Source organism: Poecilia reticulata, chromosome 10 (genome assembly GCF_904066995.2).
Source record: "Poecilia reticulata chromosome 10, P_reticulata-male-v2, whole genome shotgun sequence".
Taxonomy (NCBI): domain Eukaryota; kingdom Metazoa; phylum Chordata; class Actinopteri; order Cyprinodontiformes; family Poeciliidae; genus Poecilia; species Poecilia reticulata.
In genome coordinates, this window is record NC_088839.1 from 7,898,256 (window position 1) to 7,921,997 (window position 23,742).

Sequence of the window (23,742 nt, forward strand, 5' to 3'; positions counted from 1 at the left end):
AGAAAAGGACTCAAATTAAGCCATTTTAAGCATCAGTGAAGTCTTTAAGTTGGAATTAGAGACCACACAGATTTATACCAGTTAGTGAATTCACAGTCCAGTACAGTGTTTGTGGTATGAAACTTACAATTATCCGCAAAAACTTTGCTAATTTACAAATTTCTTCATATAGCTTACCTGAAAAATAAATAAATAAATAGCTTGGGAAGCTGAAAAACCAATGATATTTGACCCGTTATTGTAAAGCAGCCAATCAAGGAGTTCCAGTAAGTTTCCTTTGCACTGATTGGCCGTTACCCCAAAGAGCAGAAATAATTGAGACTGTACACGTTAGCTTTTATGGTAATGCTAAAAGTTTCCACTGTATGCATCCATGCATTCTAAGGCATATTTGGTGTTTTAACTATTGTCAGGGTCTGCTGTAATGGGCTTACAAAAGCAGGCAAATCGCAAAAGTTAAGCTCCAAACAAAAACTTAATCTTAACACCAAATTTCTAATATACAGTGACTACTTTCACACATGGGATAACGTTGTTTCTGCTCGAGATACGTAGGTATTGTATAAGGATCCTTAGGAAAGCATTTTAAATGCAGTTTTATATTCATCTTCTTATGTTATTTCTTCAAAGAGGATCTGCTAAATTTGCTATCAGCTTAAGTAGATTTTGGCCTCAAAACTCAAACTGGTGCGTCTATTCTCTGGTCTGGGGTGGGACAATCGATTCTTAACGAAAACTGAAATTGCCATTTATAAAGAAATGTGGGAAATGTGGATTTTTGTTTCACCAATGCACTTCTTGGGCCTCCATAGTTCAGAGCGATGTCAACATGCCCAGAGAGTAGCCATTCTGTTTTGCAGCATGTTTTTAGCTGGACTTTGAATCCAGGTAAACTCCCAGAAAGAATGATCGAATTTTAAGAAAGGAAGACAAAAACAATGAGAAATCTTGGATTTGGTATGAAACAGTCAGAGATTTCCCTACTTTAAAAGATGACCCTTTCTAAACCAGTTGCTTGTGGTTGTGTGGCTGCAACGAACAGCTAACGCTCGAACAGCTAACGCTCAAACGGCTGCTTCCTGCTCTTGCTAAAAGACCAGGAGACGTGCTCGGACATGATAACGGAAAGGTTTGAGCCGATTAAATCATCTAAAAAGACAGCAAATCACGCAGCTAGAAGACCTGCAGTGCCCTGTGCACCAGAAACAGACCAGACTCCGTCTAAAAGCTCATCCAAAGTGGTTTGACCCGACATGCAGGAGGGGTTGACGCTACTATGAATCTTGAAAATCCCCTTAAACTTGAACTATACCTCTTAGTTTTGCCATAAAACTCTGCACGCAGTCAGCTGAGCGTGGCTTAAACGATGAGTCAGAGCCCTGGTGCTGATACGAGTCATGATTCCCCAGATGCGTCAGAGGTTAACGCCGACAAACAACAGCACCGAGCATCAGCAAGTCCCATAAATAAAAAGATCTAAGCCAGGGAGGAAACCCCTCAGTAGTACTGAGAGCTCTGAAAGCACAAGCTCTGCTTATGACATGAGAGATTTATGCCACTCAGAACAATGCCCACAATCCCTTTATGAGTCAGGAAGCTCTGCTTTAGAGCAGTGAATGTTTTCAGCTTAACAGCCCAACACAATATCCTGGGTAATATCTGTTTCCTTGAATAAATCAAAACCGTTCCAAAATACAGCTGTTAAAATATTAAATCTCAGAGTTACACAGCATGAAAAAGGAAAGAAGGACAGAAGAAAAGAAAGAAAGAGGGTCAGCTTCTGTACCATAAGTCACAAAGCAGGACTCATTAAGCTCCGCGGCATTATATATGGCTTTTTCTTTTTTTTAAAGTGAGCACTTCAGAGTGAAGAATTATCGCATTAAAATGTTAATCTCTGCCAAATCTTCCCCTCTTTTCCTGCTCTGTATGAATTCCTTTCTAAAAGCCAGTCAATTTAGCAAACAATGCCCACGCTGGGATCCATAAATCTGAGCCTGCTGCCACCGGAGTCCATTTCTGATTGCTAAACCAGTCGGGGCCTCAGGCCAATTAAAACTCTCCATTTGTGAAATTCCCCAACGCCGTCATCCATGAACATTTACCCAGAAGCCCCTGGGGAGATTCCACAACATTGCCCTGGCCTCTCTCTGTCTGTCTGTCTGTCTGTCTGTTTGTTGCCCCCTGCTCCCCCCCCCCCTCTCTCTCTCTCTCTCTGTCCTGGCCCAGCATCTCTGGGTTTGTCTCCACACACAAAAGCTCCCTGCCTACACCACTTCCCAGGTCACCGCTTTGTCACAGCTTCAGCTCGTTTCCAAGTAGTCCAACAAGTCACAATCCAAAACTATGCTCTGGAGCTAATCTCTGAACATGCACACTTGGTATTGACCAATTTTAAGGTACATCAGGGAGTTTTAAAACAAATTAGGGTTTCAAATTGTATTTTATTTTTTTTAATCGTTCTTGAAATGGATTTCCAACAAAATCCCCAAAATTCTAGATTTTTCCTGAATCATGTATAATACTCTGCTAGGACTGGACGATTAATTGAATTTTTGGTTTATGAAGCTTAAATTTTTGTGAGGAAAAGTTTAGATTTTCTTTCCCACTAATGCAGTCCTTGGGTTTCCACAGCTCAAGGTGAAGTCAGCCCGTCCAGGACCGCCATCTTGTTTGACAAGCCGTGCGCTACAGCTTCTATTTATTTCGACTAGTTTGAATTCAGGTCAACTCTACGACAAAATATAAGGGCCAGGCTACGTTTTTGGGGATTTCATGACAATAAAGTCGAAATAAGAATAAAGTTGGAATATTAGGAGTGTGAGAATTCCAACACACAAAACAAATGGTTCCAAGCTTTTTTCCTCATTCAATTTTTTTTTTTTTTTTGGTCATTTTAAGAAATTTTTCTGGTAAAATAGCAGCTTTTACCAGACGGCCCTAATACGTTCTTCATAGAACTCCCAGAAGGAAAGAATGAAATAAAATCAACTTTGTGAAAATATTTTCTACCACTGAAAATCCCAAACCTCTCGTGATTGTGTAACTTTCCTGCTGCAAAAGAGATGCCAAAGAAAGTGACTATAGAGCTTAGACTAATGCAGCAGAGCCCCTTCCCCACCTGTTGCTGTACACTGCCAGTAAGCTGCCTGAAAGAATGCTACTACAATCATGATTAATCTAAATCACAGTCTCAGTCATCAAAATAAAGCACCATAAATATGAATTGAAGTGCAATAATCAGTTGGAGCAGGAGAGGGAATTTGCTTTTATTTTTAACTAAAACAACTTTAAGTCATTTAAGTTGATGGGTCACTAGTCACTAGATACCCAACTCGGTACCCACCTGGTTTAGATTTTGGAGAACTAAAAAACAAACATTAAACACATCAAAGCAACAATATATTGAACTGAGTTTTCTGTCCAGCCGTAAAGCAGATGATGGCTGGACTTCGTAAACGCCACACAAAGCTTTGCTAACTTGTTTCACCTTTTCCTAGTTAAAAAGAAAACCGAGGAGAAGCTTGGGCTGTAGAGGGAACAAGTATCAAATATAAGACCTGATTTAGTTTAATCACTTCTAGTGATTTTTTTAATCACCTCTAGTTATCCTCTATAAAAGTAATCTTGAACCTTCTCCTGTGTCTGTCTCTCTTCCTTTCTTGGTGTCTGAGCTTCATAACTGCAGTGTTTAAACGTCGGTTTCGACTTTGATGCTTTACTCAAAGTATCAAAGTTCAAATTTTACTCAAAGGTTTCTGCACCGAAGAGTGAGAGACTCTGACTGTTATTTTTAAGATTAGCAAAGAACGGCGGCGATTTTACAGACAAAGTGGAAGAACAAGTTGCAGCGCAGCGTGATCATCACCAGAGACGACGGAAGCAGAGGGAGAGGAGGCGGGGGGGAGAAAAACGGGGCACAAAAGACCTTCCTGGCTTGTTCCTCTACATCGGGCCTCCATCTTTCCACTGACTCATGGCACACTAATGAAAACAGACTTTAAAGGAGAAGATGAAAAACACTCTTTACTTAAGGCCAAGTGCTTTACCAAGGGACCCTGCACAAACACGGCTTTGCTGTCAGAGAAACGGCCTACTGTTGAGCTTACAAATAGGTCCTCTTTAAAATGTGCTTTGCGCACTGCGTGAGACCAAATGGACGAGGACATCTGAGGGGGGTTGGAACTGCTGGTGGGCCCGTTGTACCACAAAGATACAATCCCCACTCAAAATAAACAAATTTGTTAAAATTTCAAGTTTTACATGAATTCTGACACAAAAAAAAAGAGAAAAAAAAAAGCGTGATGAGCTTTGGGTGGGTCTCGTTTCAGACGGGTAGAAACCTGAAAAATCCAACATTTTCCCAGTTCCCCCAAGGACAAAAACATCAAGTAAGTTATTTTTAATACCAGGGAGTTGTTTACAATAAATTTCGTAGAAGCCATTTAAAAGAAAACTGTTTTTGAAAACATGTTTATGGTTCATTAAGGCTGCGAGGGAGAAATAGAGAGCAAGGCTTTCAGCAGATAACAGAAAGTTTTTCTCCTTTTTATTCTTTTGGGCTTTCCACATTTTCTTACATTTAAAATGCTGGACTTGCACACACCTTTAGGAAAAATGACTAAAGGTAAAGGGAATGCATTTTCTATGACATAGACACAGAAACTGATGCTTACAGTCAGTGACGGTATCTGCTAAACCTGTGTTAAGATGCTAACAATTTAAAATATCAAGTGCTACCAGTTAGCATCGAAGAAAGCACTGTGGAGCAAATGACACTGTTGACAAAAGAAAACTCAAAGTTAGCAATCATATCTAAGACAGAGAAAGTACAAAACACTATTGTTTAATGTGTGAAAACATGTCTGCAACTCTATAGGGCTCTGAGAAAGGGAGCGAGAGCAAGACTTTCAGGTGAAAGCAGAAAGGCTCAGAGTAAAGCAAAGTTGTAATTCATAAAAATTCATAAAAGTTAAACAAGCGACAAAAAACTGAACTAATCATCAAACTACAGCTCCTACAGCATATTTAAAATAAAATGATTGACCAATATAAGATAAATTTGATCCTTAAAATAAAATGGTTTTTTGGACATAACTCAATGAATCACATAGTGACTAATAGGCGCTGTCCAATCCAGTAATACATATCAATTAGCAGGAGTATGAAAGACAAAAATAATTAACTATACTATATTAAGAAATTATATTTAATCCTCAGTGCTACATGAATGCAAGTTTAAAACATTTTGCAACAAGTAAATCAAGTAAATTAAGTCCAATGTTAGGTCTGTGTAAGCAGTGAGATGTTCTATTTATATATATATATATATATATATATATATATATATATATATATATATATATTATATATATACACATACTGGTATGCCACCCCAGAAAAACTCCCTGCCACCCTCTTGCCACCCCATAAATGTTTTTCTAGATCCGCCCTTGCTTGTTGATCACACATACCGATCACCTGCATCTCATTTCGCAGCCTGCCTGTGCAGCTGGTCTCCTCTTTCCTTCACACTGCGCAAATGCGCAGTAACAAATCCTAAGTGATGTGGAACTATAACGCACTGAGTGAATGGGGACGTTTGCGTGTTGCGGCGGAAAATTGAAGCACGTCAAAATGCATCAACACAACGAATCTAATATGGCATAAAAACAATGCTATACTTGACGGAGTTTGGCTACATCGAGGAGTAAAAATGACATAAGAGGATCAGATAGCAGATAAAGCAGCGCACAGCCACAAACACTCACCCGGTTTAGCATGACGGTCAGAAAGCTAAACAAATAACCCGCAAAATTATTTTAAGTCTTCGAGCTGCGATGTAAGACGCTGGTTCTGATCTCGCTATTGAACTGCTGCTAGGTGCTACAGGTAGTAATATTTCACAGACGGAGCGCCGCTTCTGCTCCACCTGGTAGTGACTCTCACACCGAACCTGTTTGAAGCTGCAGCATCTAACTTAAAAAATAAATTTTACATACGTATTAAAACTTTCGTTGTCCTAACATGAGACAGATAATCTCTCAAAAAATAATCAATCTCCTCCCTGTTCTGTATAATTACTCCGCTCAGTCAGAAACAGTCAGAACTAGCAGTAATCAGCTAGCCACCATGCTATCAGGAGGTTTTCATTCAGTAACTCAGGTGGCTTAAGGTGGGTCTTTATTGTAATGGAACCTGTATTTGCCTTTGAATGTTAAGTTTTATACTTGAATTTTTTTGGCAATGTTGAGAGGTTTTATTTAGACTTTTTACATTATTTAGCCTCTTCAGAGCCTTCATATATTTTCAGTCTGTTGGAAGATAGTATTACTGATAGCAGTACAATTTGCACAATGCCTGTTTTGTTTTTTCTTGGAAAAAGTTATTAAAAACAAGTTTTTGTCTAAATTAAGGTAAATTCATGGTTCCTTTTTCCATATAATGTAACCAGTGGTGCTTATGATTAAAAAAATAATTATGTGATCGATATCGGTGATCGGCTCTCCTGGGTGATCGGAATCGGCAGGAAAAAACCTGATCTGCACATCTCTAGAAGGAAAGCAAGTCAAGAAATCTGAATTGTCAAAAACATCTTCAATTTGTCAATTCTGAACTGATTAATCTCTCCAAAACACCCGACCAACAGACAAATAGAGAGTAGGTCTGTCATGAAATAAATTTTATTGGACGATATGTTGCCCCACAAATTACTGCAATAAACAACAATATTGTTCTTTTGAGAGCATTTCCAAGTAATATATTGATATTTTACTTATAATGGAAGTTTGCCAGCTCAAAGACTGATCAATTTTAAATGAACACTAGATCCTAGAACTGAAAACACAGCAACCAAAAACAGTGAATAAAAACCACACACAACCAGAACCATGAATAAAACGAGTTTTGACATCTCTAAATCTGCATTTCAAAAAAAAAATTAGAATCAAAATTACTGGAGTCATTTTGAATTTACCATGAGATTAATTGAAGAGCTGCTCGTTGCGACAGGTAAAGAGTTTTGAAATGAGCGTCTGAATCTGACCAGATGTTGAGGCAGGACAGAGGCCTGGCGAAGCCCCCCCAGGCAGAATGAGGTCAGGTACCGGATCAGATTCCTGGAAGCTCAAAGCCACAAAAGAGCAACAAAGATTCTGATATACCTGTTGGGCTTTAGGAAACTGGACACCGGCGGGGGCGGTGGGAAGAGAGCCACTCATCGCCGCCTGTCAAAGGGACCTCGAAAGCCTAAACCTTACGCTACAATGGTTTAATGGGGCCTCAGTCATGGATGGCTCAGTCCGTTCCCGATGACATGCTCTCAATGTGTCAATAAATCAAAGCTACTTGCTGCCCAGAAGATTCCCATTATTCCAAAACCCTGCGCAGATTCCTGCATTCCCACACTACTTGTTTTATTGCATATAAAAAAAAGAAAGAAAGAAAAAAAAACTCATCTAATGATTTGCAGATTTGGAGCCATCATTGTAGAAAGTATTTGATCCTTTCATGTGTGGGGTTTTTTCCTCTTTTTAAAGCCCCGCTCTCCGGTCGGCGCTCAGCCAGAAGGCTGTCTGCCGTTTGAAAATCAGAGTTCTGACGAGCTGCTTTTAACACATGGCATCAAACGCACTCAGCTATGCGAAGCGGCTGAAGACGCGGCTCGTTCTTTTCTCTTGGACAAAAAAAAAAAAAAAAGGCTGAGGTTTTGATCTCCAACCCTGTAATTTATAAGAAAACGAGTCCAAGAACGAGCACCGCAGAGCGGGACTGCGTAAATATTAGGAAACCTATTAGGCTAACTGCGTTTTGGATATGCGAGCCGAGCGAGAGCCTCGTCGTCAGTGGGAGTCTTGATGGAGGCCTTGGGAGTGATTAGCGGGACTTACTGCTCCTCTGGCCCGCACCCAGCAGCGAAGCTTCGGCCCAAACGCCCCGAGAGAGTCCCTGGCTTTGCTCCCCTCCGAACTGCGCAGGCCTCCAACAAGCCGCACCGAACCCAAACGATGACAACGACCATCAATGCGGACACGCAGCGGCCGTGGCTGCTCCCAAGAAATTAAAAAACTGCCATTAACTTCGGTAGGGTTACACCTACACGCCCACACACGCCACTGCGGAACTATGTGGTGACATGACTTCACACTCCACTCCGGCAGGCTGAGATCAGAGCCGGTGGCTGTTTGCCACACTCCTCACAGCTGGCTGAGTGACACCACAAGCAAGATGAGCTTCACAAAAGAAACGAACCGCTGCTCAAATATCAGAGGGGATGGAAGAAAAAAAAAAAAAGAAGAGATGACAACGAACTGGAGAGAGCATCAGCAGAGTCAATTGTTTCAGAGATCACGTAGCGCGATGTAGCGCCTCGGAGGAGTTTTCTACAAGCAGCCGCAGGGGTGAACTGATCCAAGGTTATTCTGGATGAAGTTCTCCTGACTGATATGGGTTTCAGTTTTGCTTTGAGGTCTGATCTGCTGATGTAAAAATAATCTCCTCCAGCTACTAAAACCAATAAAGTGTAGCAGCATGTTTTCCGATAAGAGTTTGTAGTTCTGAATCCCTCAGAAGTTGAAGGATAAGGCTATTCTCAGTTTTAGAAACAAAGTCTGATCAGTGCTGCCACTCCCACACCTGTTGCTTCATATTACCTAGCAATTGACTGGCAAGACTTTGAACTTGTTGGCCAGCTTTAAACGTGAGTTCAGAGGAAACAAACATGGCCGACCGAGAAGCGACGTTGATGGTTTGTGGACTTTTGTCTAAGAGAAAAACAATAGAAAGACGTCTACAATGTCCGCCAAACTTTCTGATGCACCATAAAAGTTGTTTGGTCGTCAGTGTTTCCGTCGCCTCCCTTTCTAATTGGCTACATGCCGCATTCAACAGGCTGCGTTCTTGTTTGTCCGCGGGCACCACCACCGCAACATTAGATTGAGACGATCCAACATGGCTGAATACCCCTGATTTTAGATCTGAGCAATCCAACGTCCTTCAAAACAGACCACATCGCTCTGAACACACCACACACAAATAACTCAATATTATCTCAATGATAATTTCAATAATCAGATTGTCAGAAAGGGAGCATTGGAAAAAACCTTGAACAAAGGTTATTCAAGTCCATGTATTTAAGCTGCTAATGTACTGTATATTCTAACTGTAAGAATATATTAGCTTTAGAAGCTGTGTGAATTTCTGTTCAATCAAAGCAACTAGATAATGCTTTGGAAATTTTGAAAATGTATTTCCATTCAGGAATCTCATACCGACCCATGCCAATTGTAAGTCAAGTGTTTTTTAAAGTTTCTAAAGAAAAAGTGGGGAAAAATATATACTTGGTACAAATCATAATTATAGGGAGTTTGGTGCCTCAGCCGATGTTTATCTTGGAAGAACATCCTCTGCATATTCACATCAGCACATATTCTGAACCAGGAAAGCCAAAAGAAAGCCCAGCAAAAGCAGTGGAGATTACAGAGAGGTGTGCTAGAAGAAGCCAAGAAAGGAAGAACCTGCAAGGAACAATAGAAAGGAGCAAAAAGAAAATAAAAAAATCATCACCCAGGGATGAAGACAGGAAAAGAAGGGAAGAGAACAAAACTTCCCGCAGGAGCAGCTAGAGAGGGAACAGCAGGACAAGAACATGAACCGACATGTTAGTCAGGACAGATGGGGAGGAAGAGAAATGGCCAACTTTTAACAGCCTGCAAACAGGATGTGTTAACAGGGAACTTCACTGGTGGATGTGGCAGGAGGGAGCGGAGGGGATCGCTCAGCTCAAACTACGGAAAACCACAAAGCCAGATCAGGATTTCTCGCAGTTTGCTGTGGCCACCAAAAGGATGGAGTCGAGTTTAACTGTGGTCACAAATGCTAAAAATACACTGACGTGGGTCCTGTCGGGGAAGGAAACCTTTATTGAATCAAGGTGAGGCAGCCATATGTTTGTAAAAATGCATGTATGCATCCAGTCAGATCCAAATATTCCTTGTGGATCAACTCTTCCCCTGGAAAAATCACTTTGACCCAGAGAAAAAAAAAGCTTTCCTGTCAGTCAAATCCTGTCTCGGCTCTTCCAGCGCTCTTTGTTGCCCTGTGTTCCCAGCTCCGGGTCTCCTGTGTGCAGGTCTTGGTGGTCCGGTGTGGAATGTGTTGAGGAGGGGAGGGAAGGCGAGCCTTAAAAAAAAAAAAAAAAAAGAGGGGGGGAGCTCAATTGTTCCCACACAGAGCATCCACCCCCTACAGATCTGTCGCTCACTTGTCCTTTTTCGTTGGGGGGACTGAAGGCACGGACCAAAGCAAAGGATGTGAAGTGATGAAATAACGGACACTCAGCCAACACACACACAGACACACAGCTATTGAGCTGATGCTACACTCAGAGCATACTAAATGAGCGTACCAGAGGAACTTAACATTCCCCTGTTGCTGAGGACTCTTCCTAAAGACTAAACAAGTTCTTGGATGTCAAAACTATTTCCAGACAGCTAATTTCACCAACATTCCTGTAGCTTTGGCCGTGCTCGGTCTTGTGTCGGGAAGGCTGTGATATGTTGGATTGTTTTGGGACGGTGATGAAGCAGCTGTTGCCAGCCATGCAGAAGAGGATGCCACAGCAGCTCTCAAGGTGGCCATGCTGTGATGGCACAAATCAGATAAGAAACTGTCACATGTTTCCACCCCGTTTCCCCTTCACTGACCCCATCTGGACAATCACAGGGCTTTTCCCGAGACAGGTCTGTGAATGTGAACCACAGTTGTGTGTTTCCGCCGTAAGAATGAGATTCTCTAACGTCAAATCCACTGGGAGATACCAGGTTCACCAGCACGAACTGCGACACGGCCCATGGCGTCATCCCATGAGTAGGAGTTTGAGTTTGTCTGTGGGTTGCTGGCTCAATTCCCAATGAGAACAGGCGCTAGCGCTCAACAAAACACCAACATTCAGAAGCAAATGAACTAAAACCTGTTCTAGAACAAGAGCCTACACACACAGCAGCTACGTTTACAGGTTTGAATGAAATCTGATTTTATTTGCGCGTTGTTCATACTGCTGAATGATGTGACTGTAATTGAACTTTTGTGTATACGGTTCACTGCCCCAAGGCAGCGACCAGCAGAAGAAGAACGTTGACGTCACAGCAACGCACCGTTTACAGAAGTATTATGAATGCTGCCATCTTTGGATCAGTTTTAAAGTTTATTCAGCAATGAGAGCCAACAGGATTGTCACAAGACCATAACATGAATGAAGCTAGTGAAAAGATTGGAATTGGGATATTTAGACTGCTGTGAAAAAGTCGGATGTGGGCTGCATGCGAGAGCATTTTTAAAACCTTGATTTGGGCCACATTCACCTGCTGGGTGAAGGCAGTCGGCTAGGCACCCCCGTCTTCACAGGACCCCAACATAACGAAGCCTAAACTCAATTACAGATCACCAAACTCTTGATGGGTAGACGTCAACACCAGAAACGATCAAACCATCAATGCTTTTAGCCGACTAGAAGATGAATGAAACAAATATTTTGTTTCATTCTCATAAACCAAATGCACAAAAGCAGAAGTGTGAACTAAAAGCAGATGTTTAAACATAAGCTATGCTAACAAACACAAACTCAATAACATAATCTAAAGCCACCTCAAAAAATGTGCAGCAGAGCTGAATTGGTTCCTGGCACAGCACTGCAAGGACTCAGCTCATCACTCAGGAATGTTATCAGAGCTTATTGCTCATGCTTTGGCTTTTGCTGCTTTTTTATTATCCAGCCCTGCAAACATTTTTTCTGTAAACAAATCATTGATATTAATGTTTGTGTAGCTTATTCCACTGTGGAAAAGGCTCTGTTTTGATAGTGAGAACTTTTTATTACACATGCATGAACAAACACTTGAACCACAGTGCTGCTCTAAGAGGCTCAGAGACTTGATGCACACATAAGCTACATTTAACATGCTTAAATGTAGCTTATGTGTGCAAGTCTGACTTCAGTGAGTCAGACTTGTAGGTGTGAGTTTAACTGCACTGAAATCGCGATTCTGAAGTCCTTCGACTAAATGTAAAACAACCTCTTACAAACCAAGCAAAGGTTAGACAGTTTCTACGTTCCAGTTATGATTTCCTGAAAGCTTCAAATGGTAAACTCAGGTTCTGCTGGAGCAAGAAGTTAGCTTGCTGAACGACATGTACATCCCATAAGCTTTGAGGCATCATTTTGGAAAACTTAGGATCCCAATTTTTATTCCTACAAACAAAGCAAAAGTTTCTAGAATCAATCAAAAATAATTATGTCTTGGTTTAATGTGGTTTTTGTGACCGTCCCAATCCAAGTCGATTCCAATGCCAAAAAACACTGACAAATGTTTCTTTGTGTTTTCACAAATGGAATAAAGGTTTCATAACCCTTTTTTTAAGAATCTCTGTTTAATGTGAATTTAATTCAATCAGCAGCATCACTGACAGGATTCAGTGATGCTGCTCCTTTCTTTAAAATAATGACGTTAAACACAGACATAAGGTAATAAACCTGAAACATCCAAGTTTCAAATCCAGCGCTTATTGTCGCATCTTAAATTTGCTTCACTAGAAACTATTTACAAAATGTGTTTGAAGATAAAAATGTTGCCAACAATAATAATTGCAATACAAATGAGGACCTTTTAAAGATGCAACAGAGAAAAGTTTGAAAATTCAGTGCGTTTACCAGCAGTCGGCTCTCCTGAACCACAGCCAACCTACCTCTGCTTCAGTAAATAAACACTTGAAGTGCGGCTGTTAGATACTAGGAAATTGAACTGGAATCACTTCCAACACTGTGACCTTTGGCATCTTTACAGCCATCAGTGTGCTGGGTGTAGACATTTACTACAGTCAGACTCCATACAACAGGATGCATGTCTTATTAGGATCCACTGTGGTTATTCTGTAAATGAAAACAACAAATACTATGTTTCAAATCGTCCTTTAAGGTATTAACGTGTACATTGATTTTGCGGTGATGTATTGTGCAGCCCTTTCTTGAATCTCTGTGCTGCTAAAAACGGTAAATTCACAAGAAAACTTTAAGCTCTGGTGAATTCCCCTAGGCAGAGGCTTTTGGCACTTGCCTTCAAAACAAATACCACATTTTGGAGAAAATTTTAAAAAATAAATAAAAAGCAGCCAATTTATATTTATGTGCACAATTACCACCTTGTCAATTTCTCTGTCCGTTTAATTCTTGACTGGTTGTGGTAAAGCTGGTCCCCATCTCCAGCAGGACAACGGACGAGTAGGTTGAGTGGTCACTGGATAGGCCCCCAATCAAAAGTTTGTGCATGTGTAGTTATACGTATCCCTGCTCCAACACACTTGAATCAAATGAATAGTTAATGACCAGACCTTTGGAGAACTTACTGATATACCAAGGCGGGGTTTCACTTTTTAGACAACTTAATGACTCAAAAAAAAAGGAAAGAACGGTCACTAACTTGCTAATTACTTATATTATAGCGTGTTATGTTGGTGGTGGTCCAAATATGTCTCCAACTCCACACACTCGTAGCGTAGCATTGTAGATACACAAGCGACCTGAGAAGCCAGGCCACCTGCTGGTTGTGGAGACGTTTGTAGGGCCAGAAGAGGAGCAGAGTTACAGCCAAGCCAGTTTCAACCCATAGCAGCCGTTTTAGACTTACCGTATTTTCCGCACTATAAGGCGCACCTAAAACCTTCAATTTCCTCAAAAGCCGACAATGCGCCTTATAATCCGGAGCGCCTTATATATGGACCAATATTGAGCCACAACAGGCCTAGCAACTACGGTAAGCTGCCCAGACTTAATTTTCGCCCGTAGAAGAAGAAGCGCGCGGTGCATGCTGGGATAGTTGTCAGAACGCTGGTTTGTTAATAAAGTTTGACTGACCTATCTACCTACCGACCTGATAATCAGGTCGTCTGCAGGTCATTTAGCACCACGTTCTCCACGAACATGCTGTGCGCGAACGGAGAAGGGTCACCATCGTCCGGCCACACCCCGGCCTAGTCACAGAAGGCTCTCCTTGCCAACCGGAGTCGGACTGTTTTGTTGACATTTAGATATTGTTAGACATTTAGATATTCATCCGGGGAGCTTCGACTAGGGCTACCAAGGGACCAGCCCCTATACATTTAAAGCCTGGGGGTTTTGGGGGAAGAGACAGAGACTGCGGCGGCGGCGTGTCGGTTGGTCTGTGTTACCCAGAAAGCAGTTGGGCACAATATCGCAACACCATGAGTGAAACAATGACTGGGGCAGACTACTATATGAAGTGCTCGGGGACCACTTCTTTACAAATGTGGATGTGTAATAATAGAGTATAGAACAAATCGGCAACCCAAACTGAAGCGTCTATTCTATGCGCCTTATAGTGCGGAAAATACGGTACTTTCCTTTTAATGAGAGCTATCGGTAAATATGACAAGTTTAAGACAATACAAGACAACACAATAAAAATGCAAGATCTTGACTACAGCATAAGTTTCTACTGCTGCTGTAGTGAATCCAAAAAGGCTGACATTTTTCTAGTGAAGAATAAGAAAACATCTTCAGGCTTTAGATTTGACCTCAACAGAGGAAGTTGAACACTTGGCTAATGGATAATCTGTTAATTATTACAGGAGTGAGAAACCTAGGCACCTGTTTTGAGCAGAGCCACTCATCCTGATCTTTGGACTAAAAAAAAAAGAAAATGCCTGCAGACCTTGTACCCTCGCCCCCACCGCCCTCAACTAATCAGCTGAATGTCCCAGCAATGGCCAGCCTGTTATTTCTCCAAATGGTTACACTTCTGAGAAAGCTGCCTCCTCACCGTTAGCTTAGTAGGAAAGATTCCTCAAATTGTGCGACTGAAGATGATAAGCTCTCGATCAGGCCGAGAGGCTGTGGTCACGAACACTTCGAGTTTTGGTACAATGCACAGGTATGATCAAGAGATTTTACATCATAAAGAAAAAGGAAGAAACAACAGTGCATTGAAGAATCCAGCTAAGCAGTGAGTGCACTCACGTTCCCTCAAGAATTTCAAAAGTTATGGTTTCAAACCTGATATCATCACACTGTTCCTGTGGTTTAGAAACCTTCAAATGAGATGCAAGAGAAAGTCAGAATAATGGGTGGAGGAACAACCAGATCTTGTGATACAATTTAAATGTTGCTCGTCAAAGCAAAGTCTTTCCAGGAAGAAACTATGAAGTAGCCGTGTGGCTTCATGTGGTGACGTCACTTCAAGCTACTGTTAAGACTTTGGAGTTAAAGATAAGTGTTTTTGACTTGACACATTGTTGTATCCATGTCTGAGACTCTTATTTTGAAGCCCAAAGGCAAACAGCTGCCCCACGGTGTTGAAAGAGTCGGCTAATAAAGCAGCAATGGGACATTTTTTGACTCAATGTTGGTGTGCTAATGTTGTTTAGCCATTACCAACTGGAACCAATTCTAACAACAAGACTTTCCATGTTGATGTGATTGTATAGATTTCTCTTTCTATTAAGAGAAAATGTGGATATAAAATGATATGGTATGAAACTGAGTGAGGCAAAGGGAAGGAAAAGTCTGAAGGTTTTCATTTCTCTAAAAGGCTGTGTTGGAGAGTGAAAGGAAAATCTAAATATTTCATATTTAATAGCCAGTTAAACTGTCTGCATGCGCTGCCTCTAGTCCTATAAAGTAGAGAGAGCTAAATATAATTCTATGTGACTTAAATAAATTGTAGCCAACAAAGGGTGCATTCACACCAGGCCTGTTTAGTCCGCTTTTATCAAAATCTGGTTTGTTTGTCTAGATGGTCTGGTTCATTTGCGGAGGTGTGAATGAGAAATCAAATCCTGATCAGGACCAGAAAAGCAAACTGTGGAGCACAAACCTTGGTCTGGGTTTGGTTGACGTTAACTCTGGTGCCATTCAAATGCCAAGCGAACTGTAGGGCGTCGTAAGCAGGAAGCTAACCACAGCGCAAGGTATCATGGTTAAATACAACCAAAACAAACGTGTGAATCCAGTACTAGCGGAACATATGGCTCATAAACTTTTAAAAAACAGAAATCCTACAAAGACTAAAATCTCACACCACTCCGTTTTTCTTTGCATTTCGTGAAAAAGAAAGTTGCGCTAGGCGTCGTCTTTAGATGTTTTCATGTCATTTATCTCAGTTGTTCTTGGTCCAGCGCCACAACAGGCAAGGAGGAAAAAAAGGTTTTTCAAAGGTTTTAGTTTGTTTGATATAGAAAACAAAGTACAGGAACACTGCCAGAAAACTTTTGCCAAAGTACAAGTGAAAAAGAACAGATGGCATTGATGATAAAACCAACTCTAATAGGCAAACTCATAACAGATGAAGAGATAATCATTGCTCTTATGATTTAAAACCAATTTGATAATTTGTCCCAAGTTTACACTGTGTTGCCGTGACAATGCTGCGTCTTAGTCAAAGTTTTCACACGGTGAGAGTCTTACACCAACTTACTTCTAATCTACAAGCTAATAAATTAATTCTGAGGATCTTCGCCACTCAGCTAGCGAGAGCGTTTTGTAATTTAAAGAACCAAATACAACAGTTGCACACATTATTAGCTGAGAGTCAGGCAGCAGAAACCACCATTTACATTTTCCATGATTGCCAACATTATTTATTCACTCTGTTGGGGAAATTTACTTCCCAATTTATGCAAAATATTCCACCACAAGCCACAAATAAATCATCCTCAGACAGACAAAAAAGAAAAGTTGGAAGCCAAGTCTGGAACCGGTTCCATGAGAAGCGGTTCAGCTGATACCATGGGATAACGGAGGAATTTACCAAGCAAGCTTGCTGTTCCTCTGTATCACTTCATTCTGTCTAAACTCGAGCAGTCTGGGTTTCCACTGCAGTTTCACTGCCTAAAAAACATTTCACCGACTCATGTCTGGTTTCAGATAAACCGGTGGGTAATTTCGATGGCAACACACATTCATTCTTATCTGTTGGCTGCCAACAACAACTTGAGATGTTTGCGGTTCAAAATGCGATCTCTGAATGTCTGTCTCCACCGAGAACTCGTGTTCCACACACTGGATTTATGATGTTTGCACCAAAGCGAGGGCAAGTCCAAATCTACTTGCATTAAAACCAAGACGGACGAGTGGATCTTTCCTCAATGCGTTGTTGTCACGCAAGTCTACCGAGCCGAACGGAAAGGAAAATTAATTCAGGATGAGCCTTTTGACAGCTCCACCGTGTTAAAATTATTGCTTAATTATGAAGTTGAACCAGACATTTTGAGGGAGTATCGAGAGACTCTTAGTCTTTTTCCCCCCCAATGAATCATTTACTACAGTGTCTATCAAGGAGAAACATCCAAGCCTGGATGAATAGTGTCTTCCATTATTCAAGCGTTCATAACCCTTCAACACATTTTGTTTTGTTAGAACCGCAACCTTCAGTGAATTTTATTGGGATTCAGCATGAAAGACCACAAAAAGTTGTGAAGAGAAAGAAAAATAATCCATGGTTTTCCACACTTCTTGTGAACACAGATCTGAAGTTCTGTTACCCACTGTCAGCATTTTGTAGAAGCATTTAATTGAGATATGTCTCTCTAGCAGCTTCGCACACCTATAACAGAAAAAACAAAAATAGAATAAACATTCTTCTTCTTCCGCCCCACAAAATATAAAGCTGAAGCTCAGTCTGGATCCCAAGCATGCTGCAGTCACCACCATGTTTCACTCTAAGGATAGCGACTATACAGAGACTTAAGTTTTATCACGGTATTTTGTGGTAGTATTTTGATAACCATAAAAGTGGCAATAAAGATGATTTATGTCATTTTTAGGCAACTTTAGGTCAGTCACATTAACACATAGTAGCTGCATTTAATAATATTGCTGCTCTCATGTAACAAACAGAAAATAATAAAACTACCAATCCAGACAGTTTCAAGGTGTTCAAACACATTTGGAATTTATCATGACAATGTTAGAAACAATTTCTTATTTGATAAGAAATTCATCACGAGAAATGACAAATACGGTTAAAGTCTGCTCCTAGTTTATCATTATAAAAAAATGCTATTACAAGAATTTTTAATTATCTTGGTAAATTTCAGTTATTGGTGTTACAAAAAAATTAAAATGTTACTTTTGCCGTCTTCTTCACCGTTTGCTCCACGAAAGCATCAATAAATATCAGTAAATTCCAAAACACAACCAAACGCAGTCGCTGTTTGCTGCTTAGCGATATAAACGACACCTGGAGTGTAAATGTTATTTAAGAACAGTGTTTGTATTTAAGCAGCTGTGAATGTTGTGCCAGGAAGTGGAAGCCATACATTACCACAATAAAAGTAATAAATAGCAGTATTATAAAAACAAATGTGCGTAATCTCAACAGTACCACAAAATATTGCTATAAAACACTAAGTATATGTTGTTCACACCTCATTCATTATGATGCACAGTATTTGTTTTCCACCACACAGACTTGAAATAGTTAATCAGAGGACCTTCTTTGCTATGCGTCCTTGCATTGTTTTCTTTGAACATGGCTTTCTTTGACCAATATTTCACAAAAATTTGATTTTTGGAGTGCAAAAGGTAAAACAAATTCCTCCATGAGAGGGGTGTGGTTGTAATATTTTAAAAAACGTAAAGTATAAGTGTCCCAATCCGATCTTGATGTCAGTCCAATATCGACGAAAAAAAGCAAGAATTTGATTATACCAGACTGCATCTAAAATCCACTCCAGCATTTCTATCCAGCAGCGCTTGTATCCCACATGCACTTTAATAATAACGACCAAGTCAGTTGTTCTCCAACTACTTTTGTTGTCTATAATTTTATCAAGCGTTTTCTAACTTTCCACACTACAAATAAGTAATAAAAATGTGCATTGTTTGCATTGATAATGTATCAGGTCAACATTGGTATCGGCCAATACTCAAAGCCGCAATATCGGTATTGTCTCGGCATGGGAAAAGTTGCATCGGGACACCTCTGCCATAAAGGGAATGAATACTTTTACAAGGCAGTGTATATCTGAAAAGCTCATTTTGTCTCCATGCTGTCACACACATGGTTCTTCTACTAGTGGTATTTGGCATGTGCAGATTTGCTGAAGTGCTTTCTGTGAGAAACCACCAGAAAAACAACAACCAAGGAACAAAAAGGACCTAGATATTTGCAATAAGATGACAAAATAGGCTGTTTTATGCTTAAAATTACAACAAAAAGAGCTTCAAGTACAACAGAGAGGAATTTAACCTAAGTTTTGATATTGTGCACATCAAAACTTGATAAGAGATACGCCGCGACCAAAATATCAGTGATTGTAAAAATCACACCAGAGCACAATGCTGGAGACACTTCACGGCTGCCAACAACACATTAATCATTGAACTACTGTTAAAATTAAAAGGTGATGGAGAAAGGTGGGGGAGGGTTTCAGTATGTAGGGCACAGAGGAATTTCAAGCCTCCTCCCCTCCTAACCCCTGCTTCCCCTCAAAGCCGTCACTGTAACAGCCCCCCTTACCCAAGTTTCCATTACTTGGCTGCATCCCATGATTGGCTTCATTGATTTGCCCTCCTGCCCCCGTCTAACTCCCAACACATCGGGCCCCCTTTGCCGGTTGCCCTTCATCCCGTCATGTGCTCTCGTCTGGTCCACGTTCGGCTCAAACGGAGCCAGCCTCAACCGCAAAACGAGGACTAGCCGAGTCAGAGGAGAGAAATCCACAAGCCTTGTTCGCGAGGAATGTTTACTAAATCACCGCAGGCTGCCTGCACTTCACAGCTGCAGGAGCCTCCGCCGAGGAAGCCTGGAAATAAACACAGGCCTGGCCTCGTTCAGCAGGGAGTCGGGCTTTTGTGTCGATTATACCCCCTTATATTGTTATGAATTAGCTGCAAGTATTTCCTACATGGAAAACAATGTTTAGCCAGGGGAGAGGTGAGGTGTCGCCACTGCAACACCTACAGTACAACAGGAGATCTTAAGAGATATACAGCTGGTGGATAAATTCAGTCTATTTTATGTCTGACCAGTCCTGGAACTGAAAATCTGGTCTATTTTCTATCAGAAAGAGTTTTATGTCAGCAAACAACAAGAAAATGAATGCATGGTAGAAAAATCACTCTTTTTTTGCCAGTTTTGTGGAACATTTGAGTACAAAACATTCACCAAGTTGGGTTTTTTCTTTACATATTTTAGTTATAGATCCATTTGTGACTTTCAGGATAACTTGGATCTGTTAAAATCTATAATGCTGGGATTAGATTAATCGAGATTGAACACAGATAACTTTAATTTATGATTCTGAAATCTACTAAGTAGAAATTTAAATCCTCTGCTTGACCTGTAAGCTAGCTCCAGCTAAAGAACCATGCATTCAACGTAAACGCCACGTGTGTAACTCATTAAATCATAGAAATAGCATTGAAATCACAAATGACAACTTTAACCTTTGAAGAGTGTTTTTTCTGTTTGTTAAAAAAAAAAATCTAATTTATTAAGCATAAAGATAATGGTCATTTAAAAACACATAAATGTAGATTGTGGAAAAAAATAAACTTGGAAACTCAACCTTTAATTTTTTTTTTTTTAAGGATAGAAATCACATTTCGTACTTTTCAAAATTCTATAGTAAACACTATTCTCAAATGTTTGACTATTTCTAAGCTACTGAGCTACTAAGTTCAACAAGCAAGCAAAGTTTCAAAAATGCCAATAAAAAAAAAAAGATGAATTGCCTTGTGCCTTCTGTGACATCACCAGATGCACATGCTTGTTGAGGCTTGTTTCTGGGAAAGCAGATTTATTTATTTTTTATAACCTAAATTAAAACTATTTATCAACTGTATAATTACATATATATACCAAAACACGTTGTCGTAGAAGTGGCTGACGTGATTTTGATTCATTCTAAAAAAGCTTGGCTAGCAGCTTTAATGCAACAGCTGAGTTGCTGTAGTTTTTCAAGACCTGGACGAACTTAAAGCGGGTTTTTTTTTATTTTTTATGTAAAGACATATTTAACATGTTTTTGTTATCCAAGAAAAGGAAACGGCTAAAACAGAGACTGAATGTTTACCGGAGTTACTACAGCCAACTTTACCAAGTTAAAAACGTAAAACAAGAGCACAAGGAAATCTTTACAATGAAACCCCCGGGCAGCTCCCCTCCCCGCCCGTGGGCTTAAAAGCAGAGCTTGAGAGTAAAACTCACCGTTGACCACTTTGTTGGGGGCATCGTTCATGTTGAAGCCTTTGGAGGTGAATGCCTCCCGAACTTCGTTGCAGTTTTTCAACTTTGGCTCCGAGGTTCCCGACACGGACAACACAGCCAGCGTGCAGACTACACACAGCACCGACAGCGTCTTCATTTTAAGGCTTAAATTTTTTTTTTTTTAATGTTTTTAAAAATAATAAAAACCGTGAAAATTAAAACTCAGAATAGGCAGACAGCCTCCCAGGTGTCTTGTGTGCTCGTTAGTTAAGGCAAAGTTATTGCGTCTCTCAGGCCGAGTTTCCTCATGGAGATTTCTTCAGCTCAACAGAAACTTCATTCACAGCAGCTCCGAGGCCAGCTCTGCAGCAACAATTTGGGAGCCAGAAAAGAAAAGAGAAAAAAGAAAAAACACCGAGGGAAAAAAAAAGCCCAAACCCTGTTAAAACGTCGCACGTTTAAAAAGCAACAGGTATTAGTTTAGTATCGAGTTCCAGACTCGACAGGGAAAAAAAAAAAACTTATGTGCGAAAACAGCGAGCAGAAAAAAAAAACTTTCTCTCCAACTTGAGGCAACAATCACAGTCTCACACAAACTGCTTCACGGCTTCGACGAACGGATAAACCACGGGAGGACAGCAGACCGCAGAAAGTTGCCGGAGGAGAGCTGGGTTTCTTCTGTCTTCCCTTTTTCTTCTTCTTCTTTTCTTGCTTTCTTTCCCAAATTTAAAGACGCCGTGGTTTCTGCGGCACAGGACGCTGGGCTGTTTGCGACTCGTACTGGGATCCAGATGCGAGTAAAAAAAAAAAAAAAAGCCCCGGTGGACGGCCAGGAGTGAGAGCGAGTTCCGGGGACAAAGAGCCGGAGAGCGGGAACACCAGGGCTGGAGTACGGAGCAGGGACTCTCCCGGATCGCCTCGGTCCGCCTGCTTTCTGTCTAGACAAGAAGAATCACCGGTGCTAAAAACCAGGACTGGAGCTGAGGGTGGAGCCACGGACTCCGCTCATTGTTGGACAAAACTGACACAATGAAAAGCGAAGAAAAAAAAAATCTCAATCTCTCCACCTAGAAAGCACTATATAATATAAATATCTGTCAAACGTACAATATAATCATGAAAACTGGTGAAAAAATAAATGAATAAATTTGCACTACAAAATGAGGAGTCACATGAGTTTCAGTGCTGTTTTATTTCTTTACATTACCAACACAAACATACCAGAACAGACCAATATAACAGCAATGGAAGAGAAAGTTTCAGTTTTTTATTTTTTATAAAATCTAAAATGTGGCATGCATTTGTCTCTAGGCCTGTTGCGATAAGAAATAAATCAATGAAAACAAACTGAATAATTTCCATTTGCATGATTTATTGTTTCTCATTTTTCTCTCTCTACCAAAATCTGGATGACAAAAGTCTTTAGTCCAGTGCTTTGGTCTCATCTAAATGTTTTTCAAGGACAATTTTGTTTACAGACTTCCTTGTTCACTTTATTGGTTGTTTCTGTTGAATATTTAAAATGTCTTTCACTTCCAGTGTTAAATGTCCATTAAAATTTTACATTTATTGATCTTTGATAATGTCTTCTTGCATTATTATACCATTACCATTATATTACCTTAAATAGCCTCAAAACAACATTATCACTTATTGTGATAACCTTTGGGACAATTTATCGTCCACCAAAATTTGTCATTGTGACAGGTCTACTTTTATCCAGCCCTCTTTACTCTGATGTCCTTAAATAAAGTCCTTAAATAAAAATCTGTGTAATTTAATCTCAGCTGTTGTTTGTTAGACAACATTAGAGAAGAAACAGCATCATGAAAACAAAGGAACACAACAGTTGGGTCAGAAACAAATATTTATGGAGAAGTTTAATGAACAGGTAATGCATAAAACAATATTACATTTCATCGTCATGTAAGGTCAAATCAAAACTGAACTTTGCCTTTTTCCACAAACACCGCACATCATTATTCTCACTGTAAAACACAGAGGGAGCAGCATTATGCTTTGGGGATGCTTTTCTTTAGCTGGACACAGAGAAGCTAGTTGGAGTTTATATGAAAACAATACTAGAAGAAAACGGATTAGAGGCTGTAAAAGACTTTCAACACTATAAATATACAGCCAGAAATACAGTAGAATAGCTTAGGGCAAAGTAGAGTCATGTTTTAGAATGGCCTAATCAAAGTCAAGACTTAAATCCAACCAAGAATCTGGTTCAAGACTTTAAAATTGTTGTTCACGGACTCACTCTCCCAAAAATCTGATTATTTTCCAAAGAACAAACAAATATGTAAATCTCTAGACGATGAAAGCTGGCATTACCATTAACTGGATGCTGGATTCCTGTTTGAGTATGCTGGGTGTATTTAAACTGTTGATAAAAAGCTGAAAAATAACAGAAATTAAAACTCCCTAAGATCACCCTGAAAGGGTTGGATATTGTGAAAGACATCAAAAAAGTTGCAACTACAAAAAAGTTGGGCAAAAACTTTGAGGTGATTGTGGA

The 23,742-nt window shown here is 40.3% G+C and overlaps 1 protein-coding gene across 1 annotated transcript in view; it reads right to left on the reverse strand.

Moving 5' to 3' along the window:
- Window positions 1-22,121, reverse strand: part of gpc4 (glypican 4) — a 46,995-nt gene extending 24,874 nt beyond the window's left edge. Inside the window, exon 1 of the mRNA XM_008419859.3 lies at window positions 21,222-22,121. Coding sequence (XP_008418081.1) covers window positions 21,222-21,378 — 157 coding nt within the window. The 5' untranslated portion in view covers window positions 21,379-22,121. The remainder of the gene's footprint in view (window positions 1-21,221) is intronic.
- Between the last annotated feature and the right edge of the window lie 1,621 nt (window positions 22,122-23,742).